Source organism: Patagioenas fasciata, chromosome 2, assembly GCF_037038585.1.
Source record: "Patagioenas fasciata isolate bPatFas1 chromosome 2, bPatFas1.hap1, whole genome shotgun sequence".
NCBI classification, from domain to species: Eukaryota; Metazoa; Chordata; class Aves; order Columbiformes; family Columbidae; genus Patagioenas; species Patagioenas fasciata.
The window spans coordinates 115,564,980-115,590,459 of NC_092521.1; the positions used below are offsets into that span (position 1 = coordinate 115,564,980).

At 38.9% G+C, this 25,480-nt stretch overlaps 1 protein-coding gene across 2 annotated transcripts in view; it reads left to right on the top strand.

Annotated features, from left to right (window-relative positions):
- The first annotated feature begins 1,641 nt into the window (after positions 1-1,641).
- The window catches only part of FBXL2 (F-box and leucine rich repeat protein 2), a 50,433-nt gene continuing 26,594 nt past the window's right edge, over positions 1,642-25,480 (top strand). The window contains exons 1-2 of one of the 2 annotated variants that reach the window (XM_065830459.2): positions 1,642-1,791; positions 15,518-15,579. In XM_065830459.2, coding sequence (XP_065686531.1) covers positions 1,789-1,791; positions 15,518-15,579 — 65 coding nt within the window. In that variant the 5' untranslated portion in view covers positions 1,642-1,788. Of the gene's footprint in view, positions 1,792-6,737; positions 6,807-15,517; positions 15,580-25,480 lie in introns of those variants that run through there. The other variant, XM_071804803.1, reaches the window with a different exon arrangement.

The following is a 25,480-nucleotide window of genomic DNA, read 5'->3' on the forward strand; positions in this document are numbered from 1 at the left end:
ACACAGGTGAGAAATAGATGGATGTCTTCTCATTCTTGGGGGATGAAACAAGGAACTTGCTTTCCTACAGTATTTTTATACATAAAATAATGATTCAAATGTATTCTGTAGTGTTCAACTCCTTCAGACTGTTTTCAATCAAATGAGAGCTGATATTAGACCGCGGAGAGCCTACTTGCACATTTTTCTCCTGTCTCGCCTCTCTTGTACAAACAGATCCCAATCGAGCTAATTATCCTGAACTCCTCTTCATTGAGCACAGTTATTATTTTGTAATGGCCCTTTTTTTTGCAAAACCAGGGTTTTTTTCCTTTTTCTTCAGGTTGCTGTGACTCGAGCTGATTCTAGCTCCCTAAATTTCTTTATTTTTACTATAGTGATAGGAAAACCTGTCACTACCTTTATAATACAGTCCAAAGATTTGCATTGAACTTAAAAAAAAAGAATTTATTATTATTATTTTTTTTAATGTGAACCAATAGAATTTAGGAACTGCTAGTCTGGGCCTTCTGCAATTCAGTGAACATGTCTAAATTGTTTATACATATTTCACATTTCTGAGGCTTTCTTCCCTACTATACAAACCAGACCAACTGAATGAACCAGGTCATTCTCCAAAATCTGGAGAGTACAAGACAGTAGATTCAGAGACGTGTCAACAAATGGTATGTGCGTGTACCAACTATTTCCGTGTGGGTTCTGAGAAAGGACACTTTCGTAAGAAACTATTTTTTACTGTTAATCAAACCAGAATGTTTCATTCCTTAAAGGAACGAACTCAGCCCATTCCAAACAGCAGACTCCTGTTATTCTACAACGGCCATTTAGGTTTCTTAGAAATCTGAAGGACTGAATAAACAGAAAACAATATCTGCTGGGATAATTTTCCCTTCCCAATTTTTCCCATCTCCTCGGTTTTGCATGTGGTACTGTGACTGCTGAACAGACATAACCTGCAAGTGCGCTATTAACAATATTGTACTTGGCTTTGACAGCGGTTTTACGCAGTGTTTGCAGAAGCAAACACTGACAGCACGCATCCGCTTTAAAGCGCTTGGCTCTCCGGCAGACGAGCTTTTGTGGATTTTTCCGTAGCAATTTAGGATGCTGTCATCCCCAGCTATCTACCCAGGTGGTTGACACGGGCGACTGCGCGCTCAGGTCTCAGCCCCTCCAGTTTACGAGGCAGCATCTGGGACTGAACATGTCGCCAGCGGTCACTGTGCCAAAGCTGCAACTTGGAGGGGCAGGAGGCAGCTGTGGCTGCACCAGCAACACCCGGCAGACCTTTAGGAGAGTACGTAGCCGGGACCGGTGCCCCCTGGCAGCTGCACTGGCCCTCCCGCACACATAAACTCCCCTGAGCCCCCGGGGCCGGCCGATGAGGGACACCGGTGCCATCCCACCGGCAGGAAAGGTGGCTGCATGAGAGCCGCGGGAGCGGCCGGGCCAGGACGACAGCCCTCCCTCACCGAGCTGACAAGCTCGGGACCCTCCCGGACCACCGCCGGGCCAGTGTGCATGAACGGCCCCCGGCCGCCGCGTCACCACCGCCCCTCACGGCGCCACCTGAGGCGGGAGGGCGGGGCCGGCAGCCGAGAGGGGCGGGGCGCCCGGGCCCGGCCCCACCGCGCAGGGGCGGTGCCGGTCACGTGAAGCCGGCGGCGGCACCGCCCCGACCCAGCTCTGGCAGCGGCGGTGGCTGGCGCGCGCGCGGGCTGTGCACCTGGCGCCCTCCTCGGGGCTCCCCGTCGCCAGGACAACCGGCCTCGCCGTGGCGCCTCTGCCATGGTGAGCCCGCGGCCCGGCCCGGCCAGGCCCGCCCCGCCGCCCCCCGCTGCCGGGCGTTAGGGGGCTGGCCCGGCCGCTTGGGGCCTGGGGCGGGGAGCGGTGGCGAGGCGGGGCGGGGCGGGCAGGTGTCCGGCGCCGCAGAGGGGAGCTGCCGCTGGCCGGGCTGTGTGGAGCGGCCGCAGGGCCGTGCGGCGGGCGGGCCCGTCGCGCCGAGGGGAGGGGTGGCGGCCGGGGCAGGCGGAATGTCTGCGCTTGGCGGGCGGGGGTGCGCGGGTACGGGCGTGTGTGCGGCGTGGCGGTGTGGATGTGGGGCTGGTCGGGCGGCCCTGCACGGCGAGGGGAGCGGGCTGCGGTTGCAGGGGGGCCGTGGCGGGCTGTGCCGTCCCGCCCGTAACGGTGGGGAGGAGAGAGGGCGTCTGTCTGCGCGTAGCAGGTGGGGCTGCGTTGTGCCTCGCTGTAGCACAGACGGGGGGAGGCTGTGTCTGTGCGTGAGGCGTGACGGGTGTCTCGCCTCCCCGTGTAACGTCGGAGCAGTCATGGTGGGGGTCTGCCTGTGTGTTGGGTGGTCCGGGGGTGTGTTGTCCCCCTGTGTGACACAGGGGTGATAACTTGTGTATAGGGTTCTATAAAGCGACTGGGGCATGCGAGAGGTGTGTCGTCCCCCTGTGTAAAGTAGGGATGATGCTGATGTGTGTGTCGGCGCACAGAGCAGATGTGGGGTGTTACAGTGTGGGTGCATGGAGTGCTGGGGTGGGCGCTGTGCTCTATATTTATGCATGTGCAATAGGCCAGCGTGTGGCCTGGGATGTGTGTGTATAGCGAAAGTACAGGACATGAAGGTAATATTACACCTCTGTGTCAGTATGTGTGTGTATCTGCTATGATTTGGGCTTTGGATATGTGTGCATTTGTGTTGTAGCAGAGATATGACATTATGTGCAGGGACATGACATGGCATTGTGTGTACGTAGTTATGTCTGTATACTGCTGTCAGGTGTGGGCTTGTGTGTGTGTATAGTGAATGTTGGGTGTGGCATAGTATGTGGGTATTTTTATAGGCATGTATGCTGTGGGTGTTGCAAGGATTATCTGTACTTTTGTATGTATGTAGCAGATACAAGGTATGGTATTTCATGTCTATACAGTGGCAGTTGCTTATATGTGTGAGTATGCGTAGCTGTGGTGGTTTATGTGCATGCACAGATGCATTTATAAATAAAATAGTTCAGTGGTATGTATGTGGTGTGCATGAGGTTTGTTGCATCTGCATGTAGAGATAGTGTTTCATGGAGCATATGTGTTTGGAGGGTGCAGCAAAGGAGGAAGTGTGGTTAAGGTTTGCTCTGTGGGGAGAGTATGTGGGAATGTGATACTGTACATGTACACAGCGAGTAGCAGGGGAGAGGTGCATTGTTATGTTTGTGAAAGGAAGATGACAAGGCGTGTAAGGGGGAGTGAGTATGGACAGGCGTGACATGTTTGGAAAGGATATTGATATGATCGCCGTTTTCAATTACAACTTAATGCTTCGCAGTGATATTTTTATACAAGAAGTAGTCACAGTTGCTAGCCTTTCACACATGGGGAAATGCACAGTGTCTTAAGGCAGAAAATCACTTTATGCGTATATTTATGTGTGTGTAAACATAGTAGGTTTCCTGCGGCAAGTTCTGGAGAGGGAGAAGGAGCGCTTAGCCTTACAAAGGGAAGAAGCATATTCCTGGGGTGTTGTACCTTTTCTTTCCCTTCTTCTTTTGCATGAAGACTTTTTCATTCTCCTCCTCTTTCTTCTGCAGTTTGCCTTCTGTTTCTTCTTGATTCTAGCCTTTATGTTTTGAACCTCAGCAAAACAACCTTGAAAACTAAACTGTGATTTGGAATAACAGTAGAGTTAGACTGCAGTATGGTTTTATGTAGAATCACGTTGGATTTGATTTGCAAAGGTTTCAGAATTTATCTGTTGCTACAAGGAAGAGTAAATAGCAGTGAATGAGGCGGGGGATGGTGTGGTATTAGTGAAGTGATTATGATGCAGCTTAATGACATATCCTACTTCACATTAGTATTCCATCACATGTTGTGCTGTATCTTCTCTGGTATGGAGTATCTTAAAAGTCATTTGAATAATATGGATTCATCTCCTGTTCTAAACTTAGGAAAAATTACAGACTGAAAAACAATGAACAAAGTGTTTTATAAACTGTTTCACAATAAAAATAAACATTTTCCATTTACCAAACTCCAGTTATGGAGTTTTCCTTCATGGTCCATTTTGACGTTCCTGATTAGATACCTTTAGCAGTCTAAACTCAGCAGACGTAGAATCTGCAAAGAAGCAGTGAACTGTTGCTATAACAGCAAGGTAAAAGCTCATGAATTATACCAGATAGGCTTTACTGCTTTGCAAAATCTTGTATTGGGCAGCTCTTTAGTTGAAAAGGATGAAATAGCATCACTTTTTGTATTCTTTTCATATTTTTCAGATATTTTATTCAATGAATGCTTATATGTGAGTTGCTCTATGTTACAGGGTTAGTCCTGTTTAGGTTTTTTTTTCCCTCTTAATTCTTAATAGCTGCATAGTTTAAAATGCAGGAGACGTGAGGAAGGAATCAGTTTTGACCAATTAACATCAGACCTTTTATTATAGGGAATATCAGTGTTCCTACAAATCAGAAGGACCATTAACTTACTGCTTTCTTATTTTGACAATAGACTGTAATATTTACTCATCTTGGTTAAAACTAGGGATAATATGGGGCTAGCAGATTTGGAAAGTTTAAAATAAAAGTCAGATTTTCACTGAAGCATGGCAACTATTTTTAGGTTAGTGTAGAAAAGTAGTACTAATCTTGGCACTGTGACAGTATCGATCTGAATGCCAGCAGAAGGCTACACATTAACAGTACTTCAGCTGTTTTGTCAATTAGAAATCAGAATGACTGCTCTAAGTTAATATAAATTGTTACCAACTTGTGTGATAGTTTTGGTAGTGTTTCAACTGAATCAGAAATACATACATACAGGATACGCTAAGTAGGACAAAACCAGATGAAATAGTGAAACCAGTGAGTTCTCTGTCACTGTTCAGACTGTAGCCTCCAGGTAGTTAAGACAATAGCCACAATATTCACTTACATTCTTTCCAGTAACCTTTTTAGGAAGGTGATCTGAATACTCCATAGGTTTTTTTTTCTTTTTTTTTTTTTTTTTTCCTTTTCTCTTTATGTTATAGCACAATGCAAAAACCGTTATAATTTCTGACCATACTTGAGCTATGGATTTTGTGTGGCTTGATTTTAATGTGATAGGATTGGCTCCAGGGGTCTGAGCTTTTACAAAATAGCTTTCCCACTTGAACTTTTAACACAGAGTGGGATATTCTAATTGTAAAGCTTCTGAGAATGAAGGTTGTAACTTCTAAATGGTGAAAGTCAGATTTGCATTCTTAAAAAAGCAGGAAGTTTTTATTTGTTGTTACAACAGAAAAAGATGCACATAAGGCATGAAACGAATATAATGATGGACTTAAAATTCACAGAATACTGGTACCTCCTCTGTCAATTCCTTGTATATTTTTCAGGATCAAGAAATTTCTTATACATGTCTATTGAAGTTTGAACTAGTTGTTCTTGAGATTTAAGGATTTTTGTACTAGTAGTTCGTGAAGATCAGAATTTTCTCCTAGACTAATTTTTCAAAATATGGACATTCATAAATGTCTCAGAATCCATGTAGATAGTGTGATTCTTCAAGATTGTGTGAAACCAAATGGATTATTTTTGTGATGAGATTCATTCTGAGTACAATCCCTGTGAATGGTATTGTGGTGGAAGCTGCCTTAGGTTATATTCCAGTATTTCTGCTTTGAGTCTCAAAGTTACTTGAATGGTCAAAGGGAAGTACCTTTCTCAAGCATTTTCAATTTAGGCTTTGGCAAATTGCATTTGAATGTCTGTTGCCTGAGAAGGGATTTGTTATTTACCTGATCAAGAAAAAGAAAGTACAGAATCTGTAGGATACATAATTTTTGCTGACTCCAATGACCTTCCTCCTATCCCCACCCAATCTGTTGTCTCCCTGCTGTGCCTTCCCCTGCCTAAAAAAACCCCAAGCAGAATTACAGTATGAATTTAGGTGTTTAAATGGACTAAAATAATTTATTTGGTACAGAGAGGTAATGGAAATGCAACAATAGCTGCATTATTTAAAATACAGGGCACCTCAGCTGATATAATCGGCTTCATCCAACCTCTTAAGTGTTTCCCTCTGGGTTGTTATCTTTGCATTGGAGGAACCACTGCACTCATGCTAGAGGAGGACTGTAACTGGAAACATGCCCTTTTCTGGGCTTGTGCGTTTATGACTGCTTGGAACCACAAGTTGCAGCTGTGTAATCCACAAGCAAGTACTTAAAATTTGGTATCAAGCTGCTACACTTAAAACAGTGGCCATATTTCATGGTATTATCTCTTTTTCTGTCCCATTGTTTTCCTGTGTTCTCCTTTGGGCAGAAGGAAAAAGAAAATGCCGTTTTCATGGGATTTGATTGCTGCTCAACTGGTTAACCAGTATGTTCTGTAAATTTAAATCAATAAGGAGACAAGACATCATCAAATCTGCATAAGTGTGAAACTCTACCAGTATGTCAAGCTTGTCTGTCTTCACAGGTTGAAATTGAGGTCAGAGCTTCACAGAGGAAAGACATTTCCATATCATGACTTGATGTTATGTAGTAGTTATCTAAATATTAAGGGCTAATCTGTCTGAGTGTACTTGTTCTGCAAATAGTCTATAATCTACTTCCTAAGCAAAAGTATCAAGGTTATTTTATTTCCGTAGAAATTCAATAACCATAAATTTTGGCAAATACTAACAATCGAATGTCCAGTTTCTCTCCTAAATCTCAACCTCTTACCTTTCTTAGAACACTTTGAAAGAGATGCTTTGGAAATGCTACTATGATGCTATTTCCTTTGAAGTCGGTAATAATTGCTGCTTGTAGTCCTGATGAGGTACTTAATTTTTTTATTATAATCAAAAGCTTTTATTAATTACATACTACATATATGGTGTGTGCACCCACAACACAGATTTTGTGTCATCTTTTTCTGTTTCATACTCTAGGGAAATTGCCTTGCAGAGGAGGTTTGCTCTTCATAATAAAGATTTCACACTCTCAGTACTAGGAAAGCCATCAGTTCTGACATGGTGTTTATGATGCAGATCAAGCACTGCTTTGAAATGGCTTTGTAGAAGCTATAGAATAATTTCGGTAATGAAATATACCTTTTAAGTCTCAAATATATTTTTGAAAAGCGGTTATGTTGGGGGGTGCAAATATTAGTACTGAAAATTTTTGTTTCACCGGTGCTTAGAAGGGATTCTCCTTCAAACATGCAGTCAGGACTTAAGCTGTAATTTCATTTACAGTTTGAGCTAAGTGCAGTAAGTAAAATAATTGCTTTTCTGGATGTGGGATTGTGTGGCTGGATGGAGGGTTGTGTCACTCCAAATTAGAATGGTGCAAACTCTTGGGGAAATGGAATCTCAGTATGCAAACTCTGAGAGGATTTCAGGTCTCCGTTTTCGTGCCATCAGTTTGCTCATTTGTATGCTAATATTTGAGACTTGCCATATGTATGGCAGTAAAAAGAACTGTATGCAGAAGTGATGATTCAGAGGAGTTTTGAAAAGTGTGCTCCTAAGGGCTCTGATGTATCTGTGATGTGATTGAATTTGGATAGCTGAGACTGAATGGCTATCCGTAATCAAATATTGCTGCGTTAAAACAAATGGGCACTGACTTTTCTCTCAGCCTCATTTTCCAGAAACCTATCATGATCTGAATGTCTGAGAATGTGTATTATACAACATGATTCTGCAAGACTGCGTGAAATCAAATTAATAACTTTGGTGATGAAACAAATTGTACTTTGAGCATATAGTCCCCGTGAATGTTGTGATGGAAGCTGCCTTAGAACCTATTCCAGTAGTTCTGCTTGGAGTTTCAAAGTTACTTGGGTGGTGAAAGGAAAGAGCCTTTCTCAGGTATTTTGAACTTAGATTTTTGTAAATTGCATTTGAGTCCCTGCTTGATGCTTAAGGAGGGATTGTTATTTACCTGATCAAGAAAAAGAAAGCATGTAATCTGTACAATACATGATCTAGCCTTGTGATGGGCTACAATCAACAACTGCTTCATGCATATGATCCTAATTTTCTGCCACAGGTGTGCTGATCTCCAAGCCCGTAAAGTAGATGATATGGGTTTCCCCATATTGCACTTGAAAGTGATTTGTAGATTTAACTGTTGATGTTCCTGATTAGATACCTTTAGCAGTCTAAACTCAGCAGTGAATGCTGCTTTTTTATTACTATTATTTTTTGGGGGAAATAATGTCTAAATGCTTCATTATGGACTGTATTTATTTGGAACTGCATAATCGTAAAAGAGTAATAATGGATAAATACCTGAAGATGAAAAAATTCAATATTTTTATATATTTTTTAAAAAGAAATCAAACTGAAGACAAGATTTATTGATCAGTATATGACTAACAGATGATGAGGATGAAACTTTGTCAGACCTGTTTTTTCAGCTTTTATGTTTGTTTATAGAATATAGAAGGATACAATTAACAGCTTTTCCCATGCTTCCTTGTGTTTAAACAGTAATTGTTGGATACTTTTTTTTTCCTGGCCTGAACCAGTCTCTAGTCATGAAAGACTGGGGAAGGGGTAGTTTATTTTTCCTTTGGGTTCAGGTTTGTTTTGACATCTCTGGTAGTGGTTAGAATAAGATGCTTTAAAAGACAGTGTGAACTAGGTGGATCATAACTTGCACGGAGGGTTAGTCTTCTATATAGCTTCTATCAGAGTAACCTCGGGGAAGCAAAACTTGCAAACCTTTTCTGCAAATAAAAGTATTTCTTTTGGTTAGGTATTGGATTGAACCTAATGTTTTCTGTCATGCAGGCTGCCAAGCATCAGCTGCATGATAGTAACTATTGATAAAATGCTGTCTTTCAACTGAATTTTGTGCCTGCATGTATTTAGGTCAATCACTACTTGTGCAAACTATTGGTTTTCCCATTCGTATTTTTTTTAACAAGTTAAAGTAGGAACTATCACACTCAAGTCAGTCTGAAATGTTGATAGGGTACAGAAAAATTTATGCAACTTTGGGTTTGTTCTATGCCTCTTTGGTTTGTATCAGAATTTACAAATAATTAAATATTTAGATAAATTGGTTTCACAGCACCTTCAATAACAGCACTAGTAGGACAGTAGTATGTGAAAGTATGCTTAATATGTGGGGCTTAAGATGTGTCTCTTTAGTGACTTTGTGGGAGGTGAGGTTAAGTCTTGCATTAAAGGATGGGCAGGTCAGGCTAACCTGTTAGGCTTTAGTACGACTTGCAGTAATTAAGCCATACTCTTGAAAATATTTGATTGGTGATTTCCAAATATGTTGTCAATAGGTGACTGCCCTTTTGAAAAACACACAGGAAAAGGCAATGCATGCTATTTGGTTGACTGAGAATGAGCTGGTGTGCTCAAGACAGCAGGCAAGGCAACCTCCAAGCACCTCCTGTTCCACGCTGAAAGGCAGTTGAGTTGGAGCAGCCAAAGGCCTCAAGATAGAGTTGTGCAGCTACAGACATCAGCTCTGGAGTTTACAAATGATCTCGATCTATCACCCAGTGAGAACAGAGCTTTGCAGAGCGAGACTGATGCCCTCCAGTAAGATCTGAATGATGTCGTAGGAATATTAGTGCTGGCAAAACACGAATGATGGCTCTTCTGGAAGAAAACCAAGCAGCAGTGTGGCCAGCTGCGTCTGCCTGGCAGGTTTTATTATATTGGACAGCACTTATTCTGGGGAAACATTAAAAGCAATTTGGCCCTTATAGGCAGCCCTAGATCAGTGGAAGGCATTGTGGAAAGAGAGAGGTTCTCAGGTATACTTGATCTTATTCTCTGAAAGTAAGTCTTCACCGTTTAAGATGACCAACAAAGTAAGAACAAAAGGCTTTGATATGAGGTGTTAGTTGCTTTTCGAACTGTCAGTGCTGGAAGAGAAAATATCCCGAGGAAAGACCAGGACATAAGATCCAGTGGGTATCTGGCAGTGAGGAGGAAGCTAGAAGCCTACTGAATACCCTGGGTGCTGCTGGTAGAGGGTGTCTGAGGAAAATAGAGGTTAGCAACCACAACAGACCGGGATGTCTGGGATTTTTAAAGTGCACGAAGACTGAGATAGAGCACAGCGAGCAGCAGGAGTATAGGAGTGAGAGCCTAGAGGGTAGATAGTGTCTGTGTGTTGAAATAGAAGACTTTGCCAGTCTGTCTCCACTGTAGACGGCTTGGTTTGAGATGGGATCACCTTTCGAGGTTTGCTTTGCTGTGTCGTAACTTTATCAATTATATGGAAAGCTTTATCATGGGTTCTAATTTAACACCAGCCCTGTGCTGTCAGCTGTTGTGTCTTCAGTAACAGTTATTTCAGTGCTGTTGGCAATGTGTATCTCTTTGCCTGTCTAACACTCCTTTTGTTGCCTGGATACGGTTACATTTTGCTGCTTGCGTGGTGTTAAATGATTCTGCCAGTCTGCCTAAGTCTAATGCATTAATTGTACATTTCTGGAGGAAGCACCAACTAGCAGCAATTCTCTGACCATTAGCGAGCACTCTATAGTGTAACATGAGATAATCATAAATTTATAGTAAAGGAAGATTGTTTTCCCTTTTCGTCTTCCTCCTCCATTTTTCTGCTGTGTTTAAACAGAGAGGTTTTTAGAATGCCACTCATTAGTTTAGTAATGAACTTGTGAACTGCTTTGGGTAGCAAAACTGATCTGCTGGCTTTCCTGCTACTATAGCAAGAGGCAATTTCAATAGCATGGTGAAGGGGAAATTGCACAGGCAACAATTAGGTGTCTCCATTGATGGAAAGAGATGTGCAGCAAGCTGGTGGGGTTTGTGTTTGGTAACAAAAATCTTCAATCAGAAGAACTGAATAAAACTTTATTTTATCAGGAGCTTCTTTTTAAATATCTTGTTCTTACGATGCCTATTATTACATAAATAATACTAAGCAAATACTGTTCTTGCTGAGAAAAACCTGGAAGACTTGATGCTTTTTACATATGATAATATTTATAATATAACTAGGATGTTTGCTCTGTCAGCCATAGGAGAAGGGAAATGTATGGATTTGATTTGAAACTACTATCTCCATTTGTGACAATGACCCTACATTGGGTTTTATTCCTGATTTGATAAATAACTCAGCCTTGTTGTCAGAATATATCTGTCTTCTCTCTTTGTTTATGTTCTTTGGTGTCTCTCATACATCATCTTCCCTCTTTCCCAAATATACATTTACCCATAATTAATCACTTTAGCACACTACTAAGCCAGGCTATTTTTGAGAGTCTGGTTTTTAATAACTTTCGATTTGAAAAGTTGACAGGTTGGAAGTTATCTGCTGTGATTTCAGTGAAAATTAGATACATAAATATATCTGTGAGACTGAGCCATCATGGCTGAGCTGCTGACAAAACTTTCATCTGTAAAGAAAATAGTCCTCTTCAATAGAGGACTGAATGACAACAGAACTGCATCTTTAAAAAAACGTAAGCGCTATCAACAAATTTGGTAGTATAGCCTTATTTTGATCTTGAAATACTAGTTGAAGGGAACTTCTAAATGTTTTGGATAAGCATGATAAACGAGAATGAATATTGCTTTGTTTCTTCATAGAGAAAAATGAAGTTTTTTTGAGCATATTACAGTTCTTTGCCATAATGACAAATGCGCAACTCCATCAGAAAAGTTTTCTTCAACTCATTGATTTTGGTGAAAACAGGAAAGCTTTATCAGTAACTCTTAGACTAGAAGAGAATAATAGGTGTTGCTAACTGTGGTGTACCAAGAAGTTATATTCTAGGACTAGTGGCAATTAGTATGCTTAATAATATGGAAGGGAAAGCAAAAGGGAGCAATTATTCTTTTTGGATTTGAGAGATTTACACAATGGATACTTTATTTATTAAAAAAAAAGTGATAGTTGCTGAAGAAATTTAGTGTAAGCGAGTACCAGATAATTTTTTAATGGAAATTCTCCCTTTTTAGCTCATAAGAGCCAGTCTTTCAAAAGTGCAGTGAAGATACCAAGAGAGGTCAGTTAAGGAATGTAAGAAATTGCTCAAGATTCAAGTAATAAGCAATTATAGTTTTCTCTCGTGGGTTTTTCTCACAATTCCGTTAAGAATGTAGAGATTTTTCCATATATCTTCTTATGTTTACAGGAAATTTAGAGCTGGTTTTAGAGTAATGTTTATCACATACGTTCAATTTCACCTATCCTTTTTCCTTGTGCACAGATTTGTTGGTTGTATTTTGGATTTTAGTACAGTTAAATCCACACTTTTCTAGGGTTTCAGATACCTGGTCATTAACACAGTCAAACTTGCTACCAAATGCAAAGGCAGAGAAAGAAGAAATACTCTTTCTACATCCACAGTATTCTTAATTATTTTGTGTTATTGTATACTGGTATTGTGAGTGCATATCTTTGTCAGCATTACATGTAACTGAAGAAAAATAAATCATATTTGACAAGATTATTAGAATATTTTTTTACAGTGATTGAACACTTCCTTGACTTTTTTTTTTAATAAAAAGAAACAGAAAACTAGGAGGTATGTGGTAAAAATCAAGCAAAAAATAAAAAGGATGGCACTATTTATTCACAGAAGTGATACATAAATGTGCTCACAGTATTTATTAATGGAAATTTTAGATTATCGGGAAATGTTCAAAGAATAAATACATTACGTAAATACATTATCTTGTTTGCACCTTCTCTCTTTGTGCTTTTTTTTTTCTAAATATTCTTATTCCATAGGAATAATACTTTATGATACAACTATAGCTAATGCATAATTTACTGTTTGAGTGAAAACAGCTTCAAATCTGTTTGTGGCCTCATCTTTGACTTGTGCCACTGACATGGTACCTTGTGTGTCTGGGCCAGTTGCACTCTTATATTCAGTAGTAAAAGCTGTATTTTTTTCAGTTTTAACTGGGTTTCCTAAATGCAACCATATTGGTTGTATCTGCTGTCATGTATTCGAAACAGTTTATAGTCCAACTTCAAGTTAAAAGTCTAACATACAGAGATCATAAGCCCTTTTCCTATAGGAGCTGGCAGTTTGGTTGGAGGTTGAGATTTTCCTTGGCCTCAGCAGAAAAATACCTTGTCCTGAGCATGCATTGTAGTAGTATCAAGTAGTAACATGCTTATACCTTACTAACTTAAAAGCTGTATCAGCTTCATACAGTGACCATATATACATGTTGCTGTACATCTGGGAATGTACAGTGTAAAGAAAAAACTGATAATAACAGCTTTTGTACTGGCAAAGTGATGGCACACGTGGAAACCAATAGCAGTCTGCAAAGTAGCTTTATTTAAAAGTGTCCATTTAGGCACGTAAGTGGGAAGTGTATGCTAGATGATGTAACTTTTGAGAAATTATCTGCAACTATAGAATAATTGAGTTGAAAGAGGATTTGTAGTGGTCTGTGATACTGAATGTTTAGATTCCAGGTAAGAATTAACAAGTTCACTTGTCTGTTTTGCCACAGACCTTATGTGCTCTCATGGCAGTAGCTTCCTCTTTGGCAACTTAATGGTTTTTAAACCTGTAACACACTTTGCTCTTTAATGATCTAAAGTTCTCTGAAGATGGCATGTGTCTCCTTTTTTGGAATGAGTGCTGCAATAAATGCAATTAGGCCTATGTTTTGACTATGTTTTCTTCTAAAACATCCCAGTATATACTGATGTTTTCAGGCTATAAGCTACAAACTGCGAGTAGCATATGATATTAAAATGGCATATGCACAGATATTTCATAAATGGATGAATTGCCAAGCTCAGAAGTGCTTAACCAATTCTAAAACCAGTCTTGAGGTACCTAGTGTATTTCAGCATAAAGGCTGAAAATAACAACAGCAATGGTTATCGGATGTAAAGCAGAACCTGAGCAAACCTCAACCTGTGGCCAGCCATGTGGAACCGCTTAAAGCCAAGAATGTCTCTCTTAAGGAACTAGAATTATCCTTTTGACATCTATATGCGTAGGTGTTTTACACTTTGAATGCCTACAGTCACCAGTCTGTGGACAACTGTGCTGCTCCAGTTGCAGGACAAGGAAGCTTGATTAAACCTGTTGGGCCTATTGAAAGTTGAGAGTTTTATTATTCTTAGATGTGTGTATAACCGTGGACAGAGGTGGCGGGTGAAGAAAGTGACTTTTGCTGTTGTGTCAAAATTGAGAAACAGTAGTATACAGTTAGACTTGAAATCAGCATGGGATGTACTGGAAGAGGAAAAAAGGTTCTTGTTGGCAGCCAGAAGGAAATTCAAATTTTCTAATCTTAGTTTTGTTTATTCGTTTGCTTATATTCAGCTTTTTTTTTTTTCATTCTTTGCTTGATGTACCTTTTTTCAGAACCACCTCTTTTTGCGCTTCCTTTTTTTTTTCCCTTTTTTTTGAAAAAACAAGCAGAGCAAATAATTACCAAATATATGATATGTGTTCATGGTAGGATGACCAAGAGTAATTCCCTAATGCTTGAGTCAGGAGCAGCATATTCTTAGTGAAGCATAGAGGAAAATTTTCTTCCAGTTGTTTTTCATGTTTCTGTTTTGTCTGGTTTTCGTGTTTACCTTTTAGCATTCAGAAAATTCTCAGCTATTCTGGATTCCTCTTTCTAGCTTTTGTTTCTGGTAATGTGGACAGCAAATGGATTCCATAAAGGTCTTCTCTTTAGAGGGGAAGTGATTCCCTGTTGACTTTGACTTTCACCAATCTGTGCCTTGGTCCCTTAAATTCTGATTCACCTTCTGTTTTGTTTACTGCTGTGTTCTACTGGCAAAATTTCTCAAACCTAAATATTTACAATAAGTTGTAAGTCCTGTTTAGTATTTCTGTTTAACCATTGATCTTTTATCCTTTTGCAGAAACGTTTTCCTATATAATCTTAGTATTTCCTGCTTTGACCCTTAGGCATTTTCTTTCAGTCTCTATTTTCTTTTTCTTAGGAGATATGTTATTAATATGAATTTGTGGGTGCGAGGCATTTTCAGTTTTTCTTGTAGTGTTTTTTTGAGGTGCTTCTGTTGCTTCTATAGCAGTTGCTGTCATATCTGTGGCATTAAATTCCTTAAATCTTTAGATTATTAATCATCTTCACATACCTGGGCCAAAGAATTGCCACTGTAGACAGTGAAGGAAGGGACCTGAACAACTGGAAAGTGTCTGGTTTCTGTGTTCTGTAATGGGACAGTGTTAGGACTGTGCAACTGGTGCATGTTTGTATGTGTCTTGCTATTGCTAGAAGTTTTACTGCTCCCCAAAATATTTCTGTATGGGGTGTAAGTGTGGCTTCAGATTGCTTGTCTAATGATTATTAAGTTGCTCCACAATTTTTGTGCGGTTGAATCTTAGCACTAGGAAAGAACAGGTGTATGTGTGGGAGTAGCCCTCTTACATATGTTGAAATAATTTTATAGTATTACCAACTAACACATTGAAAACTTGACATTAACAGTAACTTAAAAGAGTTAAGCACCTTAGCAGGTGAAAAGACTCTCTAAAAGGTATTTTTCTTGGTCTTTTTAAATGATGATTTTTCTTTCTGTTTCCAGGTTTTCTCAAATAATGATGAAGCCCTTATTAACAAAAAACTACCCAAAGAACTTCTGTTGAGGTAATTTTACATAATGTGTTAAAGAGTAAAACCTGAGGATCGTATATTGCTTATGTGGCTTACAGGCTATCAACTGCTATTCATTCTTAAATCTGTCTTGAAATAAATAGCAATGTATCTGATTTAATTATTGGAGTTCTTGAACTTGTTGTCTTTTGATTAGTCTTGATTTGCTTTAATGTGTTCAATTTTTTTTATAGTGTACCCTGGAAGATGCACTTTAATAGGAATCTTTTCCTTGCATATCAGAAAAAAAAAAGTGAAATAAAATATCCAAAAAGCTTTGGTGTACAAAGTGGTCTGCTCTTCCATGCTGCACCGTATGCTATTGACTATAGAGCCCATAATTCTTTCTCTAATGTAATTCACACTCCTCATGTCATGAACGTTGTTATAAAAAAATAAAATATAAATTCAACTTTGCAACTTTCAGAAAATCACTGCAGTGAAAAGTGCTGCCTGTTACCATTGCTGCCAGTCTGTTATATAAGGTAGAACCAACAGGAGAATTTTCTTACTGTAGTCATTCAGGTAGTCATAAATTTCATCAGCTTGCTGGTGTGTGAGCAGATCACCTTTGCAGGAGTTAGCTACTACATGAAGATCAGTAAGATCAGCCTGTGGTTGAGACCCTGATGAATGTCTTCATGTTCTCATCTGTTTGAAAGCTGATTTTAAGCAAAGTGTTGGCAACCAAATGGGGAGATACTGCTCAACTGGATGTGACCACTTCATAGCTGGAAATGAACCAGCTCAGCAATGTTTTCTGTACCTGCGTGTTGGGTTTGTTTCAGCCCACTCTTTGTGGTGAGGATGGGGAGGCATTAACTTATAAGGGTGCAATTACAGTTTTTTGTTATGGTGTTATTAAAATTGATCTTAAAGAGATGTTTGGGTTAGCTTGTATGTATGTTATTGCTTCCTGTTTGCTCTCGAGTGGAAGAATGTCTCTGTGATATTTTGTGTCTTGTGTTCGAAGAAAGTGCTCTTCAAACTCATTGACTTCATTTAGTGTCTGTACTATCACAATACTCTCATGATGGTCTGTTGTTAAAGGAGTTGAATTTTAAAAGGATTTTAATTTTTCTTGAGAAATACTCATTCCGTATGGTGACAGTGTTGTAAATTAGACTTGCAGGACTATTTGGAAAGTGTGATTAAAAGAGATGAGTCACTGAATGATGCCCTGAACAGAAATTTTAATAACTTTGCTTTGTTGCACTCAATGCCACACATGAACCACAAGATAAAAGTCAATTAGCAAAGAATCATCATCTGCAAGCTTTTCTTTTCCAGCAGTAGGGCTCTTCAAATATCTGTGGGATTACTGTCCTTTTCACTGTTATAGGTGCTAAGTATCCCATTTCTGTAATTCAACAGAATTTGTGTAGGTGGTTTAGACAGCAGAAAGTATTGTGCGTGGATATGGTGTGCACATCTTCTATTGAAAGAATTTATTGATTATGTAGTATGCCTCAGTTTTCATTGTAGGATAAAAAGAAGATATCTGTGGAGCTACATAAGTATTAAATTCTTAAATTATTGTATATGCTAATTACGTGAGTAGCATCTATAAAATGAATGTGTCAAGGGCTACAATGAGAATTCCTGCATCTAACTTCTCGGTGTCTTGAACGACACCAAATTTGGTTCTTTAAAATGTTATATAGGGAGTAGTTTGTTTGTTTCATTGAGCAGTATGTTTATTCCAGCGTGTGTCCTACTATACGGGACATTTTAAAGAACTCAAAAGCAAAAAAACCCATGTGCAAGTAATTGGACAGTACCAGTGGCTTAGCTGTTAGCTCCTGTATTCAAGATTAACTTCTTACAGAGCGACTTAGAGGATATATAGGCTCACACTGGATTCAGGCAACTGAGGAAATTGGATTGGGACAGCTGGCTTTTTCAGTAAAGACCATGAAGATCATGCTGAATGTGGGGGCTCTGGTGATGGTCTCTCCATAGCCAGAGAGATATCAAGTCCACATTTCATAATACCCAAAATATTGTGCTGACCATCAGGACTTTGGAATGGAGGGGAAGGGGATGCGTGGGTGACATGTTCTGTTATAAACCTCATTTTGAAATCAAACTGCTGCAGAGACAAACTCGCAAGGGTTACTGAGAGTGCTATGACGGGATGTGGGTCTGAGTTCTCATCCCTGCAGAGTGTAGATAACTTGGGAAATTTAGAGATGCAAACCTTGCTGTCTAAAGGATCGTCAGTGGGGAACTGGCTTTATGTTCCTGCACGTAAATGCTCTTAGAAGACTGAGCCTGAATGTCTTTCAACACGTAAACCAATTTATGCTTGTGCTACAACATGTTTTAAAATTGTCTTGCCATGTGATTATGACAGGAGAGATTAAATATTACTGCATTGAGTGTAATTAATATCCTAATTATTTTTACTATGTGAACTGTGCAGTCTACATCTTAATTAAAAGGAGAGTAAACCAGTTGCAGATTATTGCAATTTCAGTGGTGACAACTCTTCTAGTAAGATGCCACAGCCTTGAAGATAAGATGATCATGTTTTTCTTTTTTTCTTTTTTTTGTTTGCAAATTGCTGAAAAAAATGGATTTTTGAAGTTACATTATGAGTTTGGCAAGCATTGGAAACAAAAAACCTAAAGTAAATGTAATTAATATTAAAATGTTCTGACTTTCCAACAGATTCAGAAAATATGTATGTTTTGTGCTTGATAAAAAGTAATAATACCTGGTAGAAAATGGAGGTATAGCCAGTATTTCAGTTATGTAGAACAACAGATAACATTTGTTCACTTGTATCTAAACTGCTAGTGTTCTATGCTATAAGACTTTGCGTGAAAATGGCAAACTTCAGAAGCATAGGTGCTTATTCCTTTTGACCACTTGAACCATTTCCAGTTCCTTTCTGCCTACAAAGTACCAACTTCAGTAAATTTTATGGCTGTAGTGATCATGGTTTATGGAGCATTCCTAGGCTACATACTACCAGACATAATGTTATTTTTCCACGTTTCTACCTAGCCACTAGTGTACAGGGTAAGAATGGTTGATTTTTGGCTCTTCAGTACCCAAACTATATAATCCCTTCACTTGTGGGAAAAGACAGACTGTAGGACAGTTGGAATAGCCAGCAAGTTGGATTGATGCTGTGGGCTGCAAGTTAAACCACTCTGAACTAATCATTAGGTTAACTGCATTTATTTAATAAGATATGTTATAGTTGCCAAATTTGTACTTCGTAAAATCACTTCATAAAAATCTTGTATTCAAAAAGTTATGGAATAGCTGAGGTTGGAAGTGAGCTCTGGAGATCATCTAGTTGTGTAGATGTGGCACATAGGGACATGGTTTTGAGGTGGACTTGGCAGTATTAGGTTTGTGGTTGCACTCGATGATCTTAAAGGTTTTTTCCAAACCTAAATGATTGTATGATTTCAACTCTCCTGCTGCAAGCAGGGTCAACTAAAGCAGGGTTGTTCTTGGCATAATCCAGTTGAGTTTTGAATATCTCAAAGCACAGAGACTTGACAAACTCCTTAGTCAACCTGGTCTAGTGTTTGACAACACCTTCCCCACCTGCAAAAGTTTTGTTCGTCTTAAGTGGAATTTCTTGTATTTCAGTTTGTGTCCATTGCCTCTTTTCTGTCACTGGACGCTGCTGAGAAGAGTCTCTCATCTTCACTCCCATCAGATAGTTATACACGTATAAGATCCCCCCAAAACCTTCTCTTTTGAGGCATTTCAACAAAGTGCTCACCAGCATCCCCAGGTCCTTTTCTACAAAGCTACTTTTGAGTCAGGTGGCCCCCAGCCTCTTTGGGTGGATGAGGTGTCCTCTCCAGACTGTGTCTTCTTTTTTTGAATTCCTGGCTGCTCCTAAGTAGTAGGTTATTTCTCATTTATCAGATGCTTTTCTGTAATTTGGAAGTCTTCAAATGAGCTCAATTTTTCTTAGCAGAATTCTGTCTACTGTTTGATGCCTCAAAAAAACAAACAAAACCACCACAACACCAAAAAACACACACACAAAAAAACCCCATAAAAAACCACAAAAATTCCACAAGCATATACACACTAAACACCACAAACAAACCCCCAGAAACCCAACAAACAAAAAAATGCAAAACCCCGCCAAAACGAAGTCCACCCCCAAAATCCTGTGCTCTAGATGAGATCTTGCTAATGAAACTAGAGGGTTATATAGTCTGCAATGTGCAGGGCTCTAGAAGTCACAGAACATTGTACCTCAGGCAGCACATGCAAGAAGTAATGAAACTGGACAATCCATGGGGCTTTTAAAGCTAGCCATCTGGATCATCTTCCTGTACAAATATTTGAATTTTAGGAAAGCATGAAGGGTGTTGTGGAGATGTTGATGTGCATGAAGGGCGAGTGTGAGGTTGTTGGGAGTCCTCTTAGCTTGTTACCATTTTGTTTCTAGGCAAAGCATATGACTTGCCTCATCCTTTTCTTTGAAAGTTAGTATTTGGTCTTTAATTAACATTGTCTTGGGAAGGGAGAAAGATGGAGGAAAAAAAAAAGATACAAGAGACACAGAAAACTTGTAGCAAAGAAAGGATTCTGGAACTTTCTGCTTCAGCTTCCCTTTTGGAGGCACTGTAGAGAGATTCCTAACCAGTATTATTGAAGTGTTAATAATGTTAAATATTAAGATTCTTTCCTAATAACAGTTGTTACAGTTTTTCTGCTGAAGAGTCTTGTGTTTTGCGATTCCATGCATCCGGATAACCAATGGAATGAGGCAATTGCTCAAAATTGTTAGGTCAACAGCTATTTTGAATGAAACAGCTAAGCAAGGATGCTGAAACTGGTTCTACCATATATCTGATCTTTTGTGAAACATTAGATTTTTTTTTTTTTTCCATTGGTTGAGCTTTTCTTGGATGTTTTCTATATGTAAGCCTTGTGTTCAAGTCTTTAACTCAACTTCTAAAAGGTTACGAAAATACGAGCTTTTAAGTTGCATTACTCATCCATAATATCCAAGTATATATAAACCAGAGGTGCCACAGAGCTGAATTCATGTACTATCTTCTGTATTTAATTTTCAGACTAGAGTTACTGTATAATTTTCATAATGTGGTTGTATCAGCTGCATACTTGACACTGCAAAATAAATTACCATGTAATGTAGTTACTGTATTTTGCATATTTGATGGTAAATTAAATAGAACTAGTCCTTCTTGAATTAATCACTGGGCATTTTCTTTCAGATACTAAGAGAATTATGTACTGAAAATGCTGCAGTTCTGTTACATATGGTCATACTTTACAAAGAAGTAAATTTTTTAAGGAGTAATGTGATACATTTGTCTTGCAAGTAATATACAGGTCATAAAATGTTACATGGTGTCTTCTAACTATAAAATGAATCCAGCAGAGCTGATTATTTGTAGAAAAAGCTAACTTCTGTTTCAACTGAAAATAGATGTTAGACAGCCTGTTCTTTTGCAATTGCTAATACTTACGTAAGGATTGCGTAGCAATAATCAGCTTGGCAAAAGAAAAGGCTTGTCTGTTAAAGAAATGATTTTTCATGCCCCGTTTGTTACTGGAAGATTTGCTGTGTAGATCTGCTGAGAGGGATATCTTAGCCTGAGTAGTTTACAAGTGGAAATTCCAGAAGTGAAAGTTACTGGAAAGTTTAGAAGTCCCTCACACGGGTTCTAATTTAAGTGCTTTGCTTTACAAAGTAGCACATCCTTAGTGAAAATGGATTTGTTTTAGTAATTGACCCAAAAGGTCAAGCGTTAGATGAGTCAGTGGATGTGTGCTTGATGTAGAAATTGGTGTTTGTCAGCCTTTTGTGACATGCTACTGAAAACCAGCCTGACAGAAATCAGCTAAAAGATACTTATTTAAAAAATACAGAAAATAGTTAGACTCCTTAAGTTTTTAATATCCCGCACCATTTACATTTCCAAGATATATTATTACGGGATTTTATTAAGATATTACTGGAATCTACCAATGGAGCAGGTTCCTACCTGCAAAGTTGGTGAAGGTTAGAACATCACCAACACTAGCATTGTTAATTTAATAATGTAGATATAAGTTTATGCATGAAAAAAATCTACTTTTACTGATTATGACTAGAAATTATTTAGTTTATGTGTCTGGTGTGTGTTTTCTAGCCTGCATGTTTTTATTGTAGCATTTGTATGTACTGCCGGACTGCAGTTATTGGTGATGCGTCTCATACCTCAGAAGGGTGTTTAGTAAAATGGGTATAGAAAGGAGGAGAGAAGCATATATGTGTTATATAAAGAATTGTAATAATATTTATAAATACAAATAATTATAATAATATTTGATATTAATTGAATATGATATTTTATGAGAAAGACAAGACAACTTCTGTAGTGCTTGTGAGACTTTGTGACGGTGTGTGTTCAAACATGGTTAGTGGTGAACTGAGAGTGACTGATGCTCTTTTCTCCCATCACTCATTAACAGGCCATACCTGGTCATTCTTCCAGTAAATTCTGAGACAAACCTGATAAAAGAGGAAAATCGAATCTGTAAAAACTGTACATTGCCTCTCTGTGATACTTTTTCATATGTGTAGGTGTTATTCTTTCATATTGCATTTACATTCAAATAGCATGTAAAGGATTTTCATGAGAGCAGATTTGCTGTGCAGGAATTGTGCAAATCAATAATGAAGTCTCATCCTTAAGAAGTTCACAGTTTGAACTGGGGAAGACATGACAAATTTTGACAAAACATATGCTTGTTTTCTAACAATTCGATGGTGTAAAGTTGAAAGGATCTGAGCAGATTACCTAGATGATGTGCTGCCTTCAGTCAGGCATTTCTCATCCTTTTTATTTTGATTTTCATTTTGGTACAGTTTGTCATTGTTTGTGTGCAAAACCACTATAAATTTGAAAGATGTGAAAAATAGAAGTTCTGAAATAGAATTCAATTCTCAAGTCAGTTATTTTAAAAAGCCTTAACTTATATTATTGTTGGAGCTTTTTAGAAATTAATGGGCGTTTCTGCGATACCAAATTTTGGGGTTTGGGCCAGAAATCCCAGGAAGTCATAGTATGTGTGTGTGGTACTTGCTGTATGCGTTTCATTACCCACTTTTTATCAATCCATATAGCATTGTGTCAAAATACTTAAAATGAGTAATTGGCAGTCTGTTACTGCAAAAGCTGATTCCGTATGTGATTGTATTTGAAAGGGCCTTACAAAGGTGAGAGAGAAGCAGTTGGATTCTTGCACAGCTCCATTTCTCACTCTGTAGGTGGTATGCTGTACAGTGTTGGGCTTGTAAGAAATAGCTGTTTTTTTCCATGGCTCCAAGGGGAGGGCAACAAAATATTAGGAGTCAGCCATCTCTGTGTCTCGAAAGACACGAGACAGCCTGTTTACAGCACATGCAATAATGAAGCTTGTGTGGAAATACATAGGGAGATGATGGAGATTGTAGATCATAACTTCTTGTAGTTGGCTGTACCATACATATTGCAGTGAAAGTGCCTTAAAAAGGGGACTTAGGAGGTCTTTGGCCCTGTTATGCTGAGTTTGGTGAGTCTTGGGTATCAAGAAGATTTCAGAAGACTAGAAGAAGATGCGTCCTGACAGTAACACTTGTAACTGGGCAAGGGAGGGGTGACCAGAAAACACAGCCTCATATTCAGTATGCAGTAGAAAATACCACCTTAGATTTGTTTGATACAAAATTGAGAGAGGGGAATATACCTGAGAGTTGTTTTGGTTTTGTGGAAAGTAAGTCATTGGACAGTATAATTCTTTGAGATTAAACAATCAGTTGGCTTTAGCAACCAAAATTAAATGTTTCTACTCAGGCATTTGACTTTAGCATTTGACCTTTTAATTTTAAAAATAGCACTGTGTGTGTGCAGTGTATCAGTGCATGTTAAAGGGATTCAGGATTGGTTCACAGTTCTTGCAGCAATCGACATGGAGGCTCAATATAATTATTTTTAATTTTTCGGATTTCATGCTTTGGAAATCGCTGCTTCGGGAATCACTGGAGATAAAAGCTATAGATTACACAAAAAGAACTCTAATAGTAAACTACTGTGAAGACAAGGCAAGGAAGTCAAATAATCTGATAAATAGGGGTATGTTCAAACAATATTAACTTTACAGATTAGTTGTACATAGATACACAGGACTAAGGAATGCTACAGAAAGAGCTGTGGCCTGAAGTGTGTAACCCTTGAAGAGGATGTGAGCAAGATCTTATAAGATTCTTCTCTGATGCAGTGTGAAAAAGACTGTTATAGGGGCCTGAAGTGGCTCTGAAAATGAGGGTAGTGAAATCATACTTTATGTCTGTGTACAGCTTTGTTGATACTAATAATTTTTTTAATGCTGAACATGCTTCTGATGTGTGCATTTGAAGAAACATAATGGAAAAATGAAGAATGTGCAGAGAGAATTAGATTTAAAGAAAGATTGTTAACAAGAAGAATTAAAGATGACATGGTAAGTGGCTTTAAAACTTGATGGGGAGAAAGTACTAACTGCTAAAGCACTCTTTAATTTGGTGAGGAAAAGTAGAAAAAAGCATAAACTGGAAGTCACACATTCACTTTGGAAATAAGGCAAACATTTTACCAGGGTGGAACAAACTACCGGAGAATGTGGTGATTTTCCATCTCTTGAAGGCTTTCAGATCAAGAATAGATCTTTTTGTGGAAGTCAGGCTTTAGCCAAAGTTGTGAGGGAGCTGGGGAACTGTGAGCTTGTACAACCCTTCGTGTCTTTGGCATGAAGCTCATGTGTGGTGTGGGTACTGTTGACATGGTAAGGTCTCCGAGGCCAGACTCACGAGGCACGTGTCCGGAGTGGAGTGTGCCCAGGGCGGGGAAGTCTTGGAGAGCTCTGATTATTGGTAAGCAGATTCTCAATACAGGATAACTACGGAAAATTTAATAGACTGGGATGCAGGAAATCAGAATAGATGGTCCTAAATTTTACTGTGAATCTATTAACCTAATTTCCAGTTTCCCTGTACTAATCCATGCCAAAGACTTGAGTGGAATTTAATCCTGCTGCTGGCTGCATTAGCTTCCATCTATGTAACTATGGCCATAGAGGACAGAAGCGCTATACAACCATCAGCTACCGTGGTAGTTTTTTACACCTTTTAAAATTAGGAATGCCTACCGACATAATCCTTCACCCGAAGTGCCAGACAGTGTCAGTGTATGACACTGACGGATGACTGACAACGTCAGTGTTGCCGTTTCCATCTCAGTTTGTTGGTTGCATTTAGAGTCTTTTGAAGTCTTTTAAAGATGGCTTTAAACCTTAGGATCTTGTGGCTTCTTGGCCAATTTTCCTAACCAGGAAGTATTTGCTAGTAGTTCTAGAGGACTGCAAGTAAAGAAGCAAGTGTATGTTAGTGATTTGCGTGTAAGACTGTACTATGGAGCATAAATAAGTAGAAAAGTGTGGGAAAAATTATTTCAAGCAAGTTAGCAAAATGACTCTTAGGAATTTTAAAATAATTTACTTGTATCTCTTAACTATTGTAGTATTTAATTGAATAATCATCCTGATTTTTCTGGGTTATAATGTATCCTAATGTTATTATCTATTCTGATGGGGACAGCTTGCGCCGCCTTGCAAAAACAAAAATAAAAAACTAAAGGCATCATGAATATTTACACCTACTAAAATATTTGTCCTTTAAATACAGAATGACCGCTTTTAGCGTCTGACTTTTTAAAGAGTCACGTGATACAAGATGGCGCAAAAATAGAATACATCTATTCTACATTTGTTTGTTTGTTTTTTTAACAGAAATCACTCATCAACAATAATATTGTAACAGCAATAAACAATCAAACATGAAGACAAACAACAGAATAGTGGGGGTGTATGCCCTTTTGTCAAC